Source organism: Apodemus sylvaticus, chromosome 2 (genome assembly GCF_947179515.1).
Source record: "Apodemus sylvaticus chromosome 2, mApoSyl1.1, whole genome shotgun sequence".
NCBI classification, from domain to species: Eukaryota; Metazoa; Chordata; class Mammalia; order Rodentia; family Muridae; genus Apodemus; species Apodemus sylvaticus.
Window position 1 is genome coordinate 114,136,128 of NC_067473.1, and position 23,031 is coordinate 114,159,158.

Consider the following 23,031-nt stretch of genomic DNA (forward strand, 5'->3'; position numbering starts at 1 on the left):
TCAAAAACAAAATATACTCTTGTGTAAAATGTCATTTTAACTGAGACTAATAAAGTTAATGAGGGCAATTATTACATATAAAATATTTTCTCACCGAATCTTTAATGTTGTCAACTGATAAAAAAAATTATCTAAAATGATGTAATGGAAGTTTGAATAGTCTCTGCTAAGGATCTACCCCACACTAGAAGTCTGAATAATTTCTGTCAAGGTCCCCTGTGATCATCATCTCCATTAGACATTCGGCCACACACTTGGGAAAACAGAACTCAAGTTATTTGTATTAGGAATAGTTTACTTGTACCCATGAAGGTTTCCTGAAAGTGAGCTTCTAGCATGCATCTGTGCAACCACCTCCTGGGCCTCAATAAATGATTTTGCTGTCATTTCTCAAATGTTACCAGTATTAAATCTCCCTTCTCAGGGAGAAGATGTCTGTGTCTTTCAGGGATGATCACTTTGCATTTCCCAACACTGATGACTCTCCACTACAATCTGTTTCTGACAGGCGCAGTTACTGAAAACTGACTTCTAGAAAATATTTATGTGCTTTTGTTTACTATTTAGCCCTCAATGACATGAGTGGCTACCACAGTGGATTCATTCATCTGAACTCAAAAGAATTCTACACCACCAACACCAACAAATTCACCTAAATGGCCACAGCATTTGATACAATTTTGAGTAAAAAAAAAAAAAAAAAAAAAGTCATAGCTAAGAGAAGAGAGCCTAAATACATAAACAATGAGACTGAACAAAGCAGACAGATAACAGAGTTCCCTGGGAAGAGCCATAAGTCAAGTGGGACAAACTTTCAAAGTTAACTACTGATAAAATCTTGCTCAGCAGGCCAAGGTCAGGACAGAACTGCTCTCTGGGAATAAGAGTGCTTCTCTGTGCTACAGGACAGGGAAGACAAGACCAGTCAGGAATGGGCAGGTTTTAGAGGGTAGGGCTTCAGTCATGGAATGTGGACTGCACTTCAGGACTTTTGGAAAAACTGCTTGAGCCTTGGAATGTGTAAACTGTAAGAAGAGAACTAAAGTCATCATGAAGTGAGAAAGCATTTAAACCAAGTTCCACTAGACCAAAGGTTCTTAGCCTGTAAGTTGGACACTTTTGTGTATTGGGGGCAGGGTGGGGATTCACATATAAGACATCCTGCGTATCAGATATGTACAATTCATAACAGTAGCAAAATTGGAGTTATGAAGTAGCAACAAAATAATTTTATGGTTGAAGGTCACCATAACATGAGGCATTGTATTAAAGGGTCACAGCTCTAGGAAGGTTGAGAACCACTATGCTAGACCTTTTAGAAAAAGAGAAGCCCTCAATAATAGATAACTTATATAGAAAAACAAACAAGTGAACCACCCAAAACCCAGGGGCTGAAACAAAATTAAAGTAACAGCTCTTCCCAGTTCTTACTGGTTGTTCTCCTCTCATAGGCTCTTCTGGAAAGTTCTCTGCTTTCCAGCGTCACTGAATAGTAAATCTGGCCTGAGGTGTTACTTCACCTATGGAAGTACCTGACTTCAGATTTAGTATTTCCTTCCTGAAGCCCTTGCTGGAGGTAGTGTCTAACTAATGAGCTATACTGCTGATCCTTTTCTTTTTCTATTTTTCTTTCTTTCTTTTTTTTTTAAATTCTAAGAGTCATGCTGGCTGATCTGGATCTCACTTATGTAACCCAGGCTGGCCTTGAATGAGATGTGTCTGCCTTTGCCTCCCAAGTATAATTAAAAGAAGGTATCACCATACTTGGCTTGTTTTGTTTTTTTTTGGACAAGGTATTAAGCTGTTCAGGTTGGCTGAAAACTTGCCATTTTCTCCCTCAGCCTCCTGGGCATCTGGCATTAATTGCATGTATCACCTCACTTAATAAGTACTTAATTACTACCCAAATACAAATGGCCAGGGAGTAAAAGCTGAACAAAATGAAGTTTGCTAATTGTTTCAGAAAGTTTCTTATAGGAAATTCTAATATCCCAAAAACTAGAAAAACTTCATTTTTATCACATGTACTTCCCATCAGGACTTAGTTGGTAGTAAAGTTTGACCTCAACTGATGTGGGACCTTCATTTACCCACCAGACACAAATAGTCCTGTTTGTTCAGAAGTATGAACAAGTCTAATAGTGATGCCCTAGAAGCTTCAGAGTATCACAACAAAAAGCACATCTTCCTAGACCAAGTCTCATCTGACTTTACGGGCTTAAGAGCCTCTACAGATTCACCTTCCAAAGGATCTCATTTCTGAAAGTAACTACTTTTTATAGTCAGGAACTCATAAACCAGTAACATTTTAAATCTTTTAAACTGCAAAATGTAAAAATCTCCTTATTGATGCCATTTTAACAAAACCACCAACCAACCAACCAACCAACCAACCACAAACAACATGTAAACTCTGGTTGGCGCTGAGGTGTCTATAACAATTTACTAATGCAGATATTAAATTCTTCAGTCTGTAACACAGTGATATCATTTACTCACTCACCGCTTATGAATCTCCCATGCATCATATACTGTTTTAAGTCCTGAAAATATAATGAAACTCACTCTAAATAGACCTCACACAGTAGAGACAGATAGACCAACAACTGACTTACCATGTAATGTGTAGTAAAAGAAATAGGAGTAAAATGCACTCTAAATTAGAGGAAAGGAGTGGCTAGTGACATGCAGACTGCTGAGGGGAGTTTTCTGATATGTGCTCTTTGAGCACATAGCAGCACTATACAGACATACAGATGAGGAGTGGGTCCTACTTTGTGTGAATTGGTTTTCTTTCTACCCTACCCCAATTAGGGTTTTGTTTTTTTTTTTATGTATCCCTGGCTGCCCTGGTACTCTGTCTGTATACCAGGCTGGCCTCAATTTTAGAGCGATCTATCTGCTTGGTTCTCCTTCCCAGTGCTGGAAATAAAGGCATGCAACACCACCACTGGACTTTGAATTGATATTGACAATAAAAATTCTATACTATGGAAATAGCACATACTATTGTAAAAATTGAAAAGCACAAAAAAATAGACAAAATGGGAACCTACAGAGCACTGCATAGATACCTTCCTCATAGTTTTTAGTTTATACCTGCTGTGTATGTTTATGTGTATACATACAGATACATACATTTTAAAAACAGAAATGGGTTAATCTTTGGAATTTATATATTTTAATGAGATAAATATACATCCGATAAGAGTATACTGATTTCATCCAAAGAAGTCTTGCTTCATGTTACTGTATAAGAATTAGAAATGGGGTTTTCAGTCTACTAAACATGTGGCCAGTTGGGAATCTGAGTGATTGTAGAGGCAACATCAAGGGTATATAAGCGTGAACTGGTGTGTGGCTGTGTTCATCATTTCTGTTTGTTATAGTACCATGTTATCCACCAAAGGGAACTGGCTAAGAAAACCATGGTACTCTATGAATTAGCAGAGAAGAAAGATGGTCTTTGTGTTGAAGGAAAAAGGATTGGGACAGGTGGCTGAGTGTGAGGGGGAAATCTTTTGACATAATACCTTCTCTGGGAAGCCTTTCAGGAGTTGAGAAGTCCCCAGATCAGATACTTATACAATAGTTGCCATGTATCAGGTTCTCAACTAAGCATCAAAGGTAGAAGGATAGAACTGTGGCGCCTGTTGTCATGGCGCTCACTATAGTCAGGAAGAGAGACATATGAACCAGTAGTCCTACCACAATACAACTAGATGCAGCACCAGGAGGAAGATATAGTGAATCTTTGACATGTGTCAACCATTTTGCTAGATCTATATCTGACAGTATCTACTATCATATAAGATGGGTGTCTAAAGAGAAGCCTACAAACCCTAGAACCCCTCAGTTACCCTCTGAAGAAAAGTAACTGTCCCCCAAATCCTATTCAAATATATAAGAGCCAGATAAGACATGAAACCAACCCCTTTTCTTCGTTCTTTTCTGTGAGACCAGACTAGGACTAAGTATCTCAGCTAAAGACTATAGGTTAAATTTGGAGATTAAGAACCAAGATCCTGGCTTGACTCAAAATTCTGGCCAGTAGAAATCTTATGTTTTAGAAGATTAAAGATGTGGTAGACTTAGTCTTCTTTGGAAGATATAAATGGACAAAACATGACAAAGTTGGTATCCAGGACTAAAATCCTATCTTAAATATTACCAAGCTGTTGCTCTATACTAGTAGTGCTCAACCTGTAGTTCATGACCCTTTTGGAGGTCGAACAACCTTTTCACAGGGTCAAATTTCAGAGATCCTGCATATCAGGTACTTACATTATGGATTCATAACAGTAGCAAAATTAAAGCAGCAACAGAATAGTTTTGTGGTTGGCGGTCACCACAGTATCAGGAACTGTATTATAGGATCGCGGCATTAGGAAGGTCGAGAACCACTGCTCTATATGGTTTGAAAGCACTAAGGACTTATATTGGTCCTCAGAAGCCACCTAAAGAAGGCAAGCATGGCAGAGAGTCAGTCATAGCAGCACTTGGGGGGCAGATGGGCACACAAACACACCCCTCCCCCAACACACCAATGGATTACTAGAGAAAAATTCAAAGAGAAGAAAATATGAAAAAAGTAGATATGGTCCGGCAGTCCTCTTGTGTCTTGAATCAAGAAAGAGTACACTTAGTGTCAACCCCGATGAGCTAATCTCTAATTTCACCCCTCCAAGCCCTAGCTGTCTGTCAGTCTGACTGACTGACTCCAATACAAGACTCAAGAGGGCAGAATCTTAATCTCTAGCTCATTTGCAATCATCTAAAGTAGAGTACAGCTTATAGTAAATGCTTAATAAATATTTGTTGAAAAGACCATCCTAGATAGATTTAGAGGAAGGGAGTACCATGAAATGAGGACTAGGGATCATTCACAAGTATTAATTCTTAGGTATATATCTTCTTCCTTGCTAAAATTTGCATATAACCCCCAAACTAATACTGGTGGTGCCTTTGAAGTCATTCTTGGTGTGATGGTTAATCTTCATTGTTATCTTGACTAGATTTAGAATCACCATGGAAACATGCCTCTGGGTATGACAAAAAGCTTAATGGAGGAGGAATAACCCAACCCACCCAGACTGTGAGCAGCAGCATCCCAAATTTATGCGTTTGAGTGCATGTGGTGAGCTGAGCATTCATCTCTCTCTCCTTCCTGACTGTGGGTGCAATGGGACCAGCTCCTACTGCAGTGATGGACTATACCCTTCCATCTGTGAACCAGAACAACTCCTTTTTGACTTAAGCTGGTTTTGTCAGGTATCAGTCACAAACAGAAAACTAAACCATGCACATGGATGCATAGATAGCAGCACACTTGCTCTCTGCCCTTGTCCTGAGCTAAGGTGGAGTAAGGCAAACCTGGGCCTTGTTGGTTTGGTGCTCACACACAGATGCGAGAGGACAGAACAACAGGGGCTAGTTTTGTGCTAAAAGTTCTAGCGTTGGAGTTAAATGGACAGAGTTTGCATTTTAACTCTGGCACCTGTTAGTGGGAAATCATACCTCTGAAAATCATTTTCTGTTGTGAAAAATATAGGGAACAAAATCAAACATTAGTGGTTTTCAAGATGTAAGATTATAATCTACATAAGGCATGAAGGTTAAGGAAATGCACTTGAGGAAGTCTAGAGGAATGTGAGTGGAGGTTGGAAGATGGAGGACAGGCCTTCTCTCGGGTCTCACACCTTGAACTGCTTAACTCTGCATTTAATCCTTGGCTTACAGGTCTCTCTTCTAAACTTTAAGATCAAGGGAAGGAAGCACTAGTTATATCTCCTAAATTTCCAAACAAGTAACCACTAAGCACAGATTTATCAAAGATATGGTAGGTACCTTTGATTTTCAAATGCAGACTTACAACAGTTTACAATAGTGACCAATTCAGAGATCTGTAGTTTACCCATGACTTTGACACCTGCTTTAACTGACATAAACCACAACAATTTTAAGATTCGCTCTTTCCAGTGTGATTCACTAATATGGCCCAAACATATGGCCTATGAGACAATGCTGGCACCTAAGAGTAAAGACTGCTTTTAATTCCGTCTAACTTCCCTTTCTCCGCTATGACAAAAATCTTACCACAGCAAAACACAAGGAACTATACTGTTATGTGCTACAAGTTGGATAAGAAAAATAGTAAAGCAAAGCTTACAAACTCCACAACAGTGAATCTGATGCTAAACTACAACTTACTTTCTCCTTTTTAAGAACCAAGAAAAACAATTCCAGATATAAAGTCATGAAAATGACAACATGAGAACAATGCAGTTTTGGATATATTTATATTCTTATTCTCCCTCCCTTTCTGCCCAAAGTATTAGTCTCTTATTCCAATACTCAATTTCCTCCAGCTTCCAAAATAAAACCCCTATTGTCTAACATCCCTCAGCTTCTAAAATCTCCAATAAAACTACAAGTGATGAGCTAATTTATTCACAGTAAATGTCTGGCATATTTTTATTTGGGTTTGAGACAGTGTGAAAGGCCATCAGGAAACATATGGTTAGAACCACCACAGGAAGCCAAACACTGTCATACTATGAGGCACAAACAAATTCCCTGTAAAGACAATGCTGAAGGTCGCCCCTGAGCTGCCGTAATTCTCTCAGGGGCTGTGTGTGATAATCACATATGTCCCGTACCTGGTCCGGGAGGACCAGGCCCTTCCAGATAGTGTGAATTAGTGCTCTAAGCTGTGTCAGAATCCCGGTCCATCCACGTAACAGATTTCAAACTGGTTGCTGCTGGCAAGCCTTTTCACCTGCGTTTTCAGCAGCTGCGAGCAAAAGCACTTTACGAGGACAAAGATTCTAGGAGAAGCGAGCGATTAAATGGCATGTAAGGGGAGGCAGAGATAGTTTAAGCAAGCTCACTGCAGTTCCGAACCTTGCAGAGCCTGTCTTCAGCGTCGTCATCTGCCTCTCGCCTTTAGCCTTCAGGTGCCTACAAAAAGCAAAGTGAGAGATGTTAGTTTCCAGGGAAAATGGGTCTGAAATCCCGAGGTTGAGGGTGAACGTCTCGGAAGGCGAGAGAGAGGAGAGGCGGCCGGAGGCGGCAGGTCGTAGCAAGGATGGTGAGAAGGATGAGGTGAGAGGAGATGGCCCGCGAGCGCCCGAGCGTCGGACGGCCTGGGCCCGGGCCGCCCCGGGAAGGGGCTCTGCGCGCTCTCGGACAGCCCGCGGGGAGAGGGGCTCCGCGCGCTCCCGGGCAGCCCGAAACGAGTGGGGCCGTGCGCGTCCCCGGATGGCCGGAGGATCCAGCCCGGACGCCTGAACCCACCTGGCCGCGCGGACAACGCCGCCCCGAGGTCCGCACCACAGCACAGCGCCGCCTCCTGAGAGCGCGAGCCTCGGCGCACAAACGCTCGAGGTACCTCGGCCTCACACGCGCGTCTCGCCCCGCCCCCTAGCGCCAGTTATTGGCTACCGGACAACGCCCCATCTATCTATTGGACATCAGAGAATGCCGCTCACTAACCTAGTTTTGATTGGTCTAAATGTGAAACAATGCCCGCCCAGCTCTTTCAGAAGTTCCAGCTTGTGATTGGTCTTAACATCTGTCCATTCGCTCCGCCCTCATTGGAGACTCCCAGCTCTGATTGGTTGAAGAAGCATTGGTCACGCCTAGATTTCAGCCCAAGTGAATCACCCCCACTTGGGGGAGGAGCCTGAGTGAGACGACTCCGGGTTTGTTTACAAGGGCTTTCGCTCCAGCTTCGTTCTTGGGTTAATCTGGAAGCCTGTGTCACTTGTCTAGGTCACTTTAGAAAGGGGGAGTCGGACTCAGGGATTTCCTCAGCTGTCCACTAGCTAGAAATGAGTTTTGAGAGCGGGAATTTGCTTCTGTGTTAAGTCGTGAGGTTAAAAAGTGGGACTATTTGGGAAATTGGAAGAACAGAAAGGGATGCTTCCATGTTTTTAGAAACAAACTTGACTTTTTCAGTCCCAGCAGGACTGAGGCTGAGGCAAGAAAATCACAAATTCCTCCAGACCAGCCTGAGCTCATTGTGCGACCAAGTCTCAGAAAAACAAGACACGCGCGCACACACACACTTATTTGTTCTGTCCTTTGGGTTAAGATATCTGTAGTGGCTGGTTTTATGTGTCAACTTGACACAAGTTTGAGTTATCACAGAGAAAGCCTCCCTTGAGGAAGTGCCTCCATGAGACCCAGCTGTAAGGCATTTTCTCAATTAGTGATCAAGGGTGGAGGGCCCATTGTGAGTGGTGCCACCCCTGGGCTGGTAGTCTTGGGTTCTATAAAGAAAGCAAGCTGAGCAAGCCAGGGCAAGCAAGCCAGTAAATAACATCCCTCCATGGCCTCTGCATCAGCTCCTGCTTCCTGATCTGCTTGAGTTCCAGTCCTGACTTCCTTTGCTGATGAACAGCAGTGTGGAAATGTAAGCCGAATAAATCCTTTCCTCCCCAACTTGCTTCTTGGTCATGATGATTGTGCAGGAATACAAACCCTAAGACAATATCCAAACCTTAAGTAATGTCCATAAAAAGAAAATAGTATATTGGTGGCTGGAGTGGTGGATCAACAGTTAAGAGCATTTGCTGCTATTGCAGAAGACAGGTTCAGCTTTCAACATGTTTCAGTTACATGGTGGCTTACAACCACCAGTAACTCCAGCTCCATGGGATTAGGCGCCCTCTTCTGGCCTCCAGAGTACTGCATGCACATACTTGAAGTTAACATACTCATGCACTAGCGGGGCGGTGGTGTCCCACACCTTTAATCCCAGCACTTGGGAGGCAGAAGCAGGCAGATTTCTGAGTTCGAGGCCAGCCTGGTCTACAGGATGAGTTCCAGGACAGCCAGGGCTACACAGAGAAACCCTGTCTTGAAAAAGCCAAAAAAAAAAAAAAAAAAAAAAGCAAAAACAACAACAAACAAAAAAAAACATACTCATGCACTAAAGTCTTTTATTAAAGTGGAATTTTTAATGAAACTCCTCATACATCTCTGTCTCCTCCTACCCACTGTGCTAATTACAGTCACAACACAATTATAGGTTTAGTAAAGGAGTATATAAATATAATGAAAATATTTGGATAAATTCATCATCTAACATTAACTCTTTCCTCCTCCCACCTAAGGGAATATCCTCCCATAATTGGTCCCTTAGGTATTCCAGGTCTATCACTCATTCTTTTTCTCAATAAATCTACTTCTAATAGATGGATTTTTTAAAATCTTACACATTTGTTTGTTTGTGTGGCAGTGTGTACCTATGTGGGGGTAGGTACACATGAGTAGAGGTGCCCATGGAGGCCAAAGACATTGGATTCCCCTGGATCTAAAGTCATAGGTAGGTGTGAGTTGCCTAATGTTCTGGGAATCAAGCTCAGGTCCTCTGTAAAAACAGCAAGCTCTTTTAACTGTTGTACCATCTCCAGCCCATAGGAGATAATTCTTTTTCTGTGCCTTCTTTTTTCTTTTTTCTTTTTTTTTTTTTTTAAAAAAAAGAGCCAGTAAGAGTTGGAGTTATAGGCAATTGTGAGCTGCCTAATGTGGGTGCTGGGAACTCAGTGGAGGTCCTTTGCGCAAGCAGTATGTTCTCTTAATGGCCGATGCAACTCCTCAGGCCCTAGGAGCTGAGTCTTAACTGTATCTAACTCCATTTTGTATCCACCTAGAATCATATTTACTTGTCTAGTAGAAATTCTAACTTGGTAACCTGGACATCAGAATAAATGGAATGAGATGAAATGAAATGATCTGACCCCCAAAGGACAGCTCTTCTGCCTCATCCTGGGTTTTTCTGTCTACATAAATTACACCACTGTTCAAAGTGACTACCCTAGGAGCTGGAGAGATGACCCAGAGGTTAAGAGCACTTGTTGCTCTGGCACAGAACCCAGGTTTGGTTCCCACAGGGTGGTTCTCAATAGTCTGTGTTTAAGAACCCTAAATAAAGTAGGTTTAAAAAAATCTAAGCCTACAGTCTCAGGCTTGCTTTTTTGTGGAGTGTTAGGCTACTAATCATTCAGATGTTTACAGGTCAGAACACTGAGCACAGACATATCCTCTCTCCTCTCTGCCACCTACAGATGCACATGTGACACTGCAGCCATGCCTGCAACCCCTCTAGGGTCAAACCTAAACTGGTTTTGGTCAGGACAGCAGTAGGAAGCAAACCAGAGCAGGCCCCCTAGGTTGGCCTCTGTTTTCATGGGTACATGAAAACTACTGTCTTAGCTCCCTTTTCAAAGATTTATTTTTAATTGTGTGTGTTTACGTACACATGGGTATGTTGCCTATGGAGGCTAGAAGAGGGCATCAGGTTCTCTAGAGCTGGAGTGAGAAGCTGTTCTGAGCCTCCAGATATGGATTCTGGGAAGTAAACTCTCATCTTCTTCAAAGGCAGTATCTGCTCTTAATTAGCAAGCAAGCCACCTCTCCAGCTCCTACTATCTTTTTTTTTTTTTTTTTTTTTTTTTAAGACAGGATCTCTCTATATAACCCTGGCTGACCTGGAAATCACTCTGTAGATTATGCTGGTCTTGAACTCACAGAGACCTGCCTGCTTCTGCCTCCGCATTGTTGGGACTGAAGGCATTTGCTGTCGTCCTGGGCTCCCACCTTAACTCGAGTGTGTTTGCTCTTCGGTGAGATTTGGTGATCATATTGTTGCACAGCAACTACCACAGTCATCGAAAAATGTTTTCACCAGCTCTAACTAAACCCTGGACCTGAGAAATTAAATTGTAGTAATTTCTCACCATTGTCTCCTACCAGCTCCTGTCAGTCAGAAGTCTATTACTTAGTGTCAGAACTGAGTGTTTCCAGGTACTTGGTGTCTTATTCAAAGAACTGAGAAACCATACATACATTGCCAAGAGCCAAAGACACTTTATTATAAAAGCAAAGAGACTGTACAGATATGTTGCATAAGCAGTGAGTTCCTTGAGTTAGGGTACACAAGACCAGGCTATAGTCCCCAACCTTCCTTAATGGGATCTCAAAGGAGAAAGAGCTGGTTACTCAAGAGTATAAAATGTGAAGGTCTCTGTTTTGACTGAGAGGCAAATTATATATGCATTTGCTTACGGCATACATTCCTTCCCACAAGGCATCTGATTTTAATTGCATATCTCACTATGCATAAGCATAAGTATGTAATAGATGTGTATTAGGATTCTCTAAAGGATCAGAATAGAATGAATGAGTGTGTGTGTGAAGATATTTAATAGACTATAAAATAGGTTTATAGATGTATTCCAGGTAGTCCAACAATGACTGTCTTACAGTAGAGAGGCCAAGAATCAGTAGGTAGTTGTTCAGTCCACAAGGCTGGATGTCTCATCAGTTCAAATCTGGGGCTGGAGTCCTAGAGGATTCCTGGAGAGCCGCTGGTTATCATTCTGTGTTGGAATCTCATAGAAGCTGGTTCTGATGTTGGCGAAGGAATAGTGAACCACCAGGGTAGACACTGTCAGTAAGAGTGAGGGCAAGCAGGCCCTGTCATTTCATATGGGCTGCCACTAGAAGGTATGGCCCATATTTAGGGTTAGCCTTTCTGATTCAAATAATCTGATTAAGAAAATCCCTCATACCGGGGCAGGGGTGGCATATGCCTTTAATCTCAGTACTTGGGAGGCAGAGGCAGGTAGATCTCTGAAGCCAGCCTGGTCTACAGAGTGAGTTCCAGGACAAACAGAGAAACCCTGCCTTGGGGGGAATAAGAAAACACCAGAAAATAAAAACATCCACCAAAATGAGAAGATCCTTTGCCACAGGGGTGCCCAGCAGTTTGGACTATAGTTGATTGCAGGCGCAATCAGGTCGACAGCCAAGATGGGCCATCCCAAGGGGTTTTCTCTTTAAAGTTCACTCACAATATAGTTTGCCTTATTTAAAACATATCCCAAAACTAATTCAGGATTAGGTTCCATCTCCTATACTACAGAATGTTCTGAAATATCTTGGGATGGAAACTGACCTAAAGAGAGGGTGCTTTCAAGGGCTGCTAGGGAGGAAAGGCTTACTCATGACTTATTTCCCTATTGAGAAAGAGTGTGCCTGCAGCTTGATGCAGGTGAAGATCCTAGGTTGCTAGGCACCTTGTCAGAAGAGGGGTGTGTGCATAGCCCAAGGTCTCAGGTTACTAAGCTAGTGTTTTGCTTGCTGTCTCAATTCTACTTTTTGTGTCTGTAAACTTAAGTACTATGGGAGAATCTCATATAAGTGAAACCACATAGGACTTGTCCTTTTGTTCTTCTTGTAATTCGGTGTCTTCCAAGTTCATGTATCATCATATCATTCCCTTTTAGGACTTACTAATACCCCAACACTGGGGGCATCACTCATATCCATGATGGACATTCTTATTTCAAATCCTTTGCTCTCTTTGGAATCAGGTTATTCTGACTCATAGAAATTCGTTTTGTTCTTCAAAACAGGATTCTTTCTGTAGCCCCAGCTGTACTGGCATTCATTCTCAGGGATGTGTCAGCCTCTGCCTCATGAGTGTTGGAATTAAAGGTACCTGCCAGTTAGGATTGTATGTATATTAGATATTATTTCTTTTTCAGATACATGATTTGCACATATTTTACTCTGTGGGTAGCCCTGATCTACCCTTCCATTCTTCCTTTGCTCCCTTTTTTCCTTTTTTTTTCAACTTTGGAAACAGACCCTAAGCCAGGTGGTGGTGGCGGCGGCACATGCCTGTAATCCCAGCACTCTGGGAGGCAGAGGGAGGCGGATTTCAGAGTTCGAGGCCAGCCTGGTCTACATAGTGAGCTCAAGGACAGCCAGGGCTATACAGAGAAATCATGTCTCAGAAAAAGAAAGAAAGGAAGGAAGGAAGGAAGGAAGGAAGGAAGGAAGGAAGGAAGGAAGAAAGAAAGAAAGAAAGAAAGAAAGAAAGAAAGAAAGAAAGAAAGAAAGAAAGAAAGGAAAAAGACCCTAACTATACACCCCCAGGTTGTCCTCAAACTCACAATTCTTCTGCCTCAGTCCCCTGAGTGCTAAAGTTAAAAAAATTGTAGCATCGTGCCTGGCTGGGTTGTTTTTTTGTTTTGTTTTGTTTTGTGTTTTTAGTTTTTAGTTTAGTTTTGTTTTGTTTTTCCTCTATTGAACATGCCTTTAATGTTTAAGAAGTATTTCTGAGTGTGTGGACCCAAGGAGTCTGAGACTGCTTAAGCCCTCATTTCTTAACAGTACCTACAAGCACCCCAGGAAGAAGCAGTAGGGGGCATTGGAAGCCTGCTGTGGAGACAGAGCTTTTTCTTCCTCTGTTGGGTCCATTTGACAGCCTGATGAAAAACTAAAACTTTGTCACTATATATATTCATTGTACATAATACTGTGTTACATGAGGATATTTTCATACAAGCGTGAATTGTGTGCTCAGCATAGTCTCCCCCTACCTTCTTCCTCACCAGGGTTCTCTCTCTAGATCGTCCCATGTCTCTAGACAGCTCTGCATCTACTTCCATGGTATACACACCTACATGAGTGTATGTGCTTATATAAAAATCTAGGTACCACATATGAGAGAAAGCATATGGTGTTCACCTTCCTATGATTGACCTGAGTTGTTTAATATGATGACCTTTCATTTCAGTCACCTTCTTACAAATGACACAGTTTCATTCTCTTTTACAGCAGGGGGTGGGGACGAAAACCCATTATGTATAAATACCACATTTGCTTAATCCATTTCTCTATGGATGGACATTTAGACTGGTTCCACAGCCTAGCTATGGTGAATAGTGCCACAGTGAGCATTGCTGTGACAGACCGATTTGGAGTTCTTGGGAACAGTACCCAGGAGTGCTATAGCTGAGCCAGATGAGGACTCAAACTATAGTGGAGAATGCAGAATCTCTCTGGATTATAGGCTTAAAAGAAGATCTATTTTCTTTTAAGAAAATAAACACATACACACACACACACACACACACACACACACACACACATGAGCTGGGAGGTGCTTGGCAGCACAATCCAGCAAGTTTCCTGGAAGAAAATCAAATCAACTCGAGAGGTCAAATGAAGACATGAACTGGGAGCAGATGCAGCTATAATGGGGCCTTGCAGTACATCTTTAAGAATACGTGGTGCTGGTGTGTGTTCCCAGGGAGAGGCCACTGACTCTGTTTTTTCTACTTATGCATGTTCAAAAGGGAAGAACTACTACAACTCGGGTTGTCAATCCTGAGGAAATTTTTAAATACACTTAAAAATAAAAAGATTTATTTTCTTTTAAAATTATACATGCCTGGGTAATGAACTGAGAATGCCACATGCTTACAGGTGTCCCTAAGGCCAGAAAAATAAAAAGGCCTCATTCCCTAGAACTAGAGTTATACTCGGTTGTGAGCCACATGGTGCATGCACATGTGTGTGCTTGTGTGTGCTTGTGTGTGTGTGTGTGTGTGTGTGTGTTAGAAACCAAACCTGGGACCTCTATAAGAGCATCAAGCATTCTTAGCCACTAAGCCATCTCTATCACACTTCTTTTTGATGTTCCACAAGTCATTCATCCATTGACAAGTCTAGGCAGTCATGATTCTACCCCAGAGTCTGCCCACAGAGGCACTGACTGACCTAACATAAAAGACCTGGCGATTTGGGTACTTGGAGATTTCCAGTAAATATACTCTGGCTCCTTGCCTTCAAGCACACAGCCAACTGCTCTGCCACACTGGCCTTATCTGGAGGCCCACAAAGAGAGAAGTGGGTCAGCAATCCCCTTTATAGAGACTTCCTTTTATAAAGCCGGTTGTTGTTTGCAGTGTTAGAGATTAAAACCCAGTTTCATGTATGATAAGAAGGTGCTCTGCTAATGAACCATGCCACAGTCCTTAAGACCTTTCTCTCTCTCTCTCTCTCCCTCTCTCTCTCTCTCTCTCCCCAATAGAACAGCAAACACCTTTATTACATGAGCTATGAATGATGGTTTATTTGCCTTTCCAGGCTTTGATCTGCCTCAGATAGAACTCCAGCTCCTTGCCTTCAAGGATCACATATGGTAGGAGAATTACTTCGTTTTTGTTTGAAATCTCTTCCTTCTCAGGAGTCAGGTTGGCCCCCTTCTTGCGGCCCAGGGGCAGCGCATAGTGGGACTCCACCACTGCTGGGGCGGTGTGCTGTCAACAAGCATGATGCCGTTCTTCACCAGGGTCTTGGTGCAGACAAGCTCATTATTGAATGCATTGTAGACAACATCAATGATCCTTGTTTCGTGAGTACAACATTCAGAGCCTCAGGAAAAGTTCCCCACATCCAATCTCAGGGCACGGTATTTATTGCCTCCTCGAACTTGGACTGTGTGTATGTGGTGAGGGCCAATCTTAGTGTTGGTAGCAGACTGTTCATACTTCTGCTTCTTGTGGTACAGTTTTCTCTTGCCCCGGGATTTCCAGCAGCAGTTGTCCTGAGAGATGCCCGTCTCTCGGTGCTGGTTGGAAAGAAGCCACCTTATTCTTTAATATACACAGTTAATGACAGCCAGATAATTGAGGAAAGCCAATCAAAAAAAAGACAAAGGTAAACACAGATAAACAGACAAAAATGAGCTCAGTGGAGACAGAGACATAATGGTGACAACCTAGCCATGGTGGTTCACACCTGTAATCCCAGCACTGGAAAGTTTGTGGTAGGAGGATCACAAGTTGAAAGCCAGCCTGGTTTGTACAGCAAGATGGGGTACTGCCTCCAACAGAAACAATAAAAAGTGAGACAAAATTTTATACAACAAATGAAGTTCTCAAATGGGAAATATTCAGAAAATACCAAACAGTTCTTGGAAGTTGAAAAACTCCTCAGAATCTGGAGCATTGTTTTACCCTAACAGATGGAAAGAAGAGAAGAGTTTCCAACAGGGGAAGATAAAATGATAATGAAGACATATCTTGTACTGCAATAGCCCAAGTCCCTTATTAAAATGAACTCAGCATGAAGCCCAGTATGGTAGCACATGACTACTAGGCTATCTAGTGATACTGTCTCTTACTAGGTAAAACAAAACAAAACAAACAACAAAAACAACACATTTTGAGTGGAGAAGGCCTATATTAGTAATAATCAATACTTGATTAGTTTTAACTTCGAGTCAGAAATTACTTTGAGTACAAAATTTGGATTAATGCATTACACTTTCTCAGCAACAGAATAACTACTGTATAATCCCAGGAACAGCCAGGCCAAGACAGAACATGTGGCTGAAGGCACTCTGTGTTCCCACAGAGGAGGAATGGATTCAGATATCATGCTGATGAAATTACACACAAAGCAAGAGGCATGAAGAAATGGACTATAAACCCAGTGACAGCTCCTGTGTCTACGGCTCCCAAGCAGATGACCTAAGAGGACAGAATGTGTGGCTGCCTTCAGGTTTAATTATGCTTATCCAGAAATTTGGCAAAGATTTTTCACTGGTAAATTGGGGCTTGCAATCTCTAAAGGAGGGAGAATTAGGCCGCTAAAGAGGAGCACTTCTTATTTTGGGGGGCAAGAGGAGTCAGTCTTTGTTGCTTCAACTCCAACTCGAGTCAAAACTTCATAAAGCAGTAGATGAACAAAGATTCAATAAACTTCCAAATAGGAAACAGTCACAGAAAGATGAATGAGGAGGGCTGGGAAAATGGTTCTTCCATAAAGTGCTTGCTATGCATTGAGGACCTGAGTTCAGATTCCTAGCACCTGTGTAAAAAACCAGGCATGGCAGTGTGCACCTCTAATCCCAGCCCTTGGGAGGGAGGAAGAGGAGGAACCCTGGAACTGGCTGATAACTGAACCAGTGAACTCCAGATTTGGTTAGAGGCAGTACCTCAAAACAAAACAAGAGCCAGGCGGTGGTGGCGCACGCCTGTAATCCCAGCACCCTGGGAGGCAGAGGCAGGCGGATTTCTGAGTTTGAGGGCAGCCTGGTCTGCAGAGTGAGTCCCAGGACAGCCAGGGCTATACAGAAAAACCCTATCTCAAAAAAAACCAAAATCCAAAAAAACAAACCAAAACAAACCAAAACAAAACAAGACAGCAAAAAACAAAAACAACAACAAAACAAAAACATTGGAGAGAGACCGAGAAAGACACCTGATGTCAATCTATAGCTTCCACATGTGAATGCATACCCACATACATGTGCACACACCTACACAAATACATACACACAAAATATAAACCAGGATGGGCACTGCAGCACATGCCTGCAATCTCAGCACTCTACAGCAGTGGCAAGCGACCTTATTTACTAAGTTCTAAGCTAGCCAGGGCTATACAGCAGGACTTTCTTTTTAAAATATCAATAAAATAAAATAAATCAGGAATCAGAAGAAAACCACATCACACTTTCTAAATCCAAAATAGAAACACAGAAACTAGTAGGGGAATACTTTTAAAACTCAGGGTTGGTAATTCTGAGCTACAAAGCTAGATCCAGCCACTTGTTCAGTGCAGCGCGGGAGTGGGATAAAGACATTCACAGACAAACTGGGTCTTGGGGATTTACCTGTCATGGACTCTTTATGTATGCCATCATGTTGACTGTATCTTTAATTCTCTGTATGGTGTGATGTGTGACACTGGGAAGAATCAGGATATAGAGAAACTGCCTTTCTTTTAAAAAAAATATTTAACCATTTTTATTGTGTGTGTGTGATTGGGTTGTGTGTGCATGTCTGTATGTGTAATGTTTGTGTCCTTGAAGGACAGAAGAGGGTGTTAGATATCCCAGACTGGAGTTCTAGAAGGTTGTGAGCTGCCATATAGGCGTGTAGAATCAAACTCTGGTCCTCTACAAGAGCAGTCAGTCCTTATAATCACCGAGCTCTTTCAAGGGCCAAGTATTTTGCTTCATCTCTCAGATAGGAGGTTCTCTCTCTATAGCCCTGGCTGGTGTGCAGCTCGTTATATAGATAAGGTCAGCCTTCTACCTATTCCCGTCCTCCTGCTCTGCCTGAGTGCTGGAACTACAGGTATGAGCCCCTTGCCTGTCCTTCTGTTCTAAGTATTGAATTCATCAACCCATTTATTGCTCATATCAACAACTTATTTTGCAAGAAAAGAATCTTTAGCACAGAGGCTGAAGGCATACACTTGCCAGAGATCCCTCAGTGTGCCAGTTCCTTCTTGCTACACTGAATTGCTTTAAAACCACACGCATGAACAGGTCTAAGAGGCAGAAAGTCACAATAAATTTTTAGAGTTGTTTAGTGTCAGGACTTAAGGCTTCATACACGCTGGGCAGGCGCTCCACCACTGAGCTATATCTTCTAATTCTGGAATGTTCCATGTGCTAAAGTGAAGGCACTGGCAGATCTGAGCACCTTCCAGAGGCGCTCAGGGAGAACTCAGTTCATTCTTTCCTCCTTGAGTGGTTCTCAACCTTTCCAGTGTCGTGACCCTTAATACAGTTCCTCATGTTGTAGTGACCCCCAACATAAAATTATTTTCATTGCTACTTCATAATGGTAATTTTAGTGCTGTTATGAATCATAATGCAAATATCTGGGTTTTCTGGTGGTCTTAGATGACCTCTGTGAAAGGGTTGTTTGACCCCCCAAAAGAGTCACAACCCACAAGTTGAGAACTGCTGCTCTAGGGGTGACCTCTCAGTCCTTGGCTTGTACCTTCTTCCCCCATCTATAAGGTCAGAAATGCAGTGATTTATCTCCTTCTGATACCTGCCCTGTCCTCGTAGCTCTTGACTGGTTCCTCCTTTCTCTGGAAAGGAGTCTTGAGAGGCTGCTGACCCCTCCCTTCAGCAGCTCAGGAGAATCTCTCCAGCTCAGTCTGTCCTGCCGTGGATGGCTAAACCTCCACAGCTCCTGGTGACCAGTCTGTGACGTCTCTGCATGGACATCCCTCAAAACGCAACATGAAGCATCTAGGTCCAGAGTTCTTCGTCACTGTGCTCTGTAGCAATGTTTACATCGTGTGATCTTGTGCATATTGAACTTAACAAAGCTTAGGAGTAGCCACGTGGAGAAGATAGTCTGTCTGTTGTGAGTGGCACAAGAGCTTATTTTCCATAGTTCATTGCAGAAAGGCAAGAGATAAATTAGGTATCTTAAAACTAAGACAATTGCAGCAGTAAATATATTAGCATGTTATTAATATATGAAAATACCTATGTATCTATCATTTATGTACCATCATTGTCTATTATCTATATACTTATGATTTATCTATGTATTATCTATCATCAATCTATCAACTATCTATCAATCATCTATTGATCTACCAATCATTGTATCTATCATTGATGTATTTATGCATACATATCTATCTTGTTTATTTATAATCTACCTATTCTCTACCTAATGTCTGTCATCTATCTACTTACACCCATCTCTTTATCTTCCTATCTATCATCAAAAGAAGCAGCTAAAAAAAATGTTGGAAAAGTAGCCTCAATGGAGAATCCAACTGGCAAATTTTCACTATGTGCAGCCAACTGATTTTATGAATTATCCTTAGGTGTTACTTTGGCCTTACACAGTTCCATAAAGAGTCCTAAGGTATGACTCTCAGGACTGGTTACAAAGTTTCTCTCTTCAGAGTCTTCTCTGCCAGCATTCACTCTCGTGTTTCAGGCTCCCTGGCCTTCTTTTAGGATCTTGTTACGTGCCATGATAGGTAGGTTTGGCAGGGTCACCTCAGCCTTAGCACCTACTCTTGAACACAGCCTCGGAATCTGTCCTCTACTTACAAGTCAGGGAGCAGAGTCTCTTAAGTATCTTCCATTACACAGTAGTTATAAAAGGCTTCACTTTGCTTTGAAGGGCTCCAGGCATAGCCTATAAGAAAAATATTTTTCCCTCAGGTTTCCGTGACCTGGGACCAGAAGCCTGAAACTGGCACCAAAGGCTAGAAAAGAGACCATACAGTTACTCAGTAGGAAGAATTGCAGCCAGGCTGCTGAGACAATGTGGAATGTATATACATAGATGTGGAGAGTAGAATTGCCTTTTCTCTGACTTTGTCAACTTGACGTAGCCCAGAGTCATCTGTGAAGAAAGCCTTGACTGAGGAATTGCCTGAATCTAGTTGGCCTACAGGTATGTCTACAGGGAAATTCTTTTGTTGATTGATGTGTGAGGACCCAATCTGCTGTGGTCAACACTCTTCCTGAGCTGGTGATGGTCCTAGGCTGTATAGGAAAGTTAGCTAAATCAGGTCAGTGGTGGTTCATACCTTTAATCCCAATTCTCAGGAAGCAGAGGCAGGAGAATCTCTGTGAGTTTGAGGCAGCCAGCCTGGTCTACAGAGTGAGTTCTAGGACAGCCAGAGAAACCTTGTCTCAAAAACTGAACCAAAAAAACAAAAAACAATAAAACTAACAACAACAACAACAACAACAACTATTCTCTTTACTCAAGAGCCTTGAGAAGGATGCCAGCAAGCAGCATTTCTCCACCATTTCTCCTTTGGCTCCTGCCCTGACTTCTCTAGATGATAGATTGTAGCCTGGAAGTATAAACCAAATAAACCCCTTTCTCCCCTAAATTGCTTTTGGTCAGAATGTTTTATCACAGCAACAGAAAGGCAGCTAAAATACCTTCTAAGAACAGGGCATGGCAGAGAGAACCAGGACCCTGGAACGGACCTTGATGTGGGTCGTGCCTTACTGGGCCTTTCATTCACACGCACATCCCCAGTGTTTTTTCTGTTCCTAGTAGGTGGTCTTGTAAGCAAGGGTGCAGTGAAACCACTGGACTAAACTACTCTGTGGGTAGAAAGAAAGGTTTATTGGGTAATCAAACTGCCAGATTCCTTCATGGGGCAAAGAAAACAGCAGAAATGGGAGAACCTTACCAATTTTTAAGGAGAGCAGGTAGGGTCACTGTGTGTGTGTGTGTGTGTGTGTGTGTGTGTGAATGTCTGAATAGCTTGGGACTCTGTTACTGGCCTGAGTTAATCAGGAATTAGATTCCCTTGCTGGAGGTAGTTGGCTGAAGGGGGCAGTTAAGGGAGGTAATAGTTTTCCTAACAAACAAAAACCCACTTCACAAGGTTCCTGAGGAATGCTGAGATTAGGCAGCAATCTTTCTCTTTACTCAGAGTCCAGCCTGAGCTGAGCCTAGTCTGTCATTTAGGACATCGACAGCAACACTGCCATTTTGGAGACCTACTTCGTACCTAACAATACTTCCTACTTCCTTGAAGTTAAGCATAGGCATAAAATGTGAGTAGAAGTAAATGTTATTTCTATGGAGATATTTAATCAATTGCCTAATTAATTATTTAATTTCTTGAGACAGGGCCTTACTTTGTAGCCTTGGCTAGACTGGAAATCACTATTTAGACCAGGTTGACCTAAAACTTGTTGGAACTCCCCCACCACTTGTCTCTCTTGTGTTGGGACTACGGGTATGAGCCATCATGCTGACAAATACCCAGCACAGCCATTTCTAGCAGGTGTTGATGTAGAGTCTCCAAGAGTCTGGATCTCCTGAGTGAATGAGTGGCCCTATACATCATATGGATGTGCAGATGGTAACAACTCTTGCATTTAGGTATCTGGGATACTGGTGTGGTTTGCTATTGCATGCTGCCCTAACTTAACAGACCTGATACAGGTCCTGAAGTACCAGAGTAGTTAACAGAATGTATAATCGTTAAGCACTTAATGATCAAACTGAGAAAATCAAATCCACTCAGAAAGCTTAAAAAGTAGGACCAGAGCCTCAAATGCTGACATGGGTGGGGCAAAAGCTGATAAAAGCTAGATTATTGTGGGAACAGAATGCTGTCAGTTTTTAGGGAAGGAAGGAAATCCAAACCGAGCAGTACTTGTGTTTAATGTTTTCTCAGTTCTGATCCACAGGCTGATCAGGTGGTTTGGAATGAGTTGTCGAGACGGCACTGCTGCGGAGTCTGCTGAACTGCCGGTTGGTGTGAGTGCTCAGATTAGAGAGGAGGACTGTGGAGCACGAGCCACATAGTGAGGACTCTGCGAGGCACAGCATCAGAGGGAAGTTCTGCGTGAGCCTTTGGATGAGATGTTCTTCAAATCATCACTGTGTGCGGTGGTCAGAATTGAGATAGACTGAAGATGTCATCTTCTAAACTGTGAAGTGACTGAGAGACCAGGTCTGAAGTCAAATGGTGGAGCCTTCTGGAGAGGAAATCTTGATGTGTAGATTACAAAGGTGCAGTTAGAGGCTGAGTCACTTAATTTTTCATCCCTTGGCAAACTAGCTGGCAAAAACAACTTAAAGGAAGAAGGATATATTTTTGTTTATAGTTTGACTCGGGGTGAGGCATGCCACAATGGGAAGCTGTTCATCCAGGTAGAAAGCAATTAGTGTGACAGGAAGAGATCACTGGGAAGATACCCTGTGATGGCCATTCCTGGATGTCAACTTGACTTCATCTGGAATACACTGAAGAATCCAGAAATGGAGGGCACACATGTGATCCAGATCTTGAGTGTGAAGACCCAGTCTTCTGACCCAGATCTTGACATTTAATGACACATGTTTTTGATCCAAATCTTGAGGCATAGTGGCAATGAAAAGCTTAGGTCCAGGCAAGGTGGTACACACCTGTAATCCCAGGAGACTGAAGCAAGCAGATCTCTGAGTTCAAGGCCAGCCTGGGACAGAGCAAGTTCCAAATGCAGGAAGCCGGGGTACACACCTTTAATCTGGACTGCATCTTCTGCAGGAGGACTATATAAGGATGTTGGAAGAAGAAAGACAAACACTTCTTCCCCTGCTGACGCTTACTCGCCAGCTCGTCTGTTGGAGCCTACTTCTTCAGGATGCCAGCTGATACGGAAGCCAGCTGAAACACCTAACATCATGGGACTGAGAAACTACTAGATTCTTTGACTTCCCATTCACAGCTACCAATTGTTGGGTTAATGGGATTGCAGAGTGTAAGTCATTATGATAAACTCCCTCAATAGAGAGAGACATTCCATAAGATCTGTGTCTCTAGAGAACCATGAGAAATAGAATCACCAAAAATTTGTCTCTCTTATGATCTGTTTCTTTAAGCTAGGCTCCAGTTTTAAGAACTTCCCCCCAAAACACTACCAGCTGGGGA

General features: G+C 42.5%; 1 protein-coding gene and 1 non-coding gene across 3 annotated transcripts in view; both read right to left on the reverse strand.

The window, feature by feature from the left end:
* Paip2b (poly(A) binding protein interacting protein 2B) overlaps window positions 1-7,394 on the reverse strand; it is a 30,185-nt gene extending 22,791 nt beyond the window's left edge. The window contains exons 1-2 of one of the 2 annotated variants that reach the window (XM_052174126.1): window positions 7,297-7,394; window positions 6,904-6,960 (exon numbers count right to left, since the gene is read on the reverse strand). In XM_052174126.1, the coding sequence (XP_052030086.1) occupies window positions 6,904-6,932 (29 nt within the window). In that variant the 5' untranslated portion in view covers window positions 6,933-6,960; window positions 7,297-7,394. Of the gene's footprint in view, window positions 1-4,284; window positions 4,458-6,903; window positions 6,961-7,296 lie in introns of those variants that run through there. The other variant, XM_052174127.1, reaches the window with a different exon arrangement.
* A 2,595-nt stretch (window positions 7,395-9,989) lies between these two features.
* LOC127679537 (small nucleolar RNA SNORA17) lies at window positions 9,990-10,121 on the reverse strand. The gene has a single exon (XR_007976837.1). It is a non-coding gene; the product is annotated as a small nucleolar RNA SNORA17 (small nucleolar RNA).
* Window positions 10,122-23,031: the final 12,910 nt, after the last annotated feature.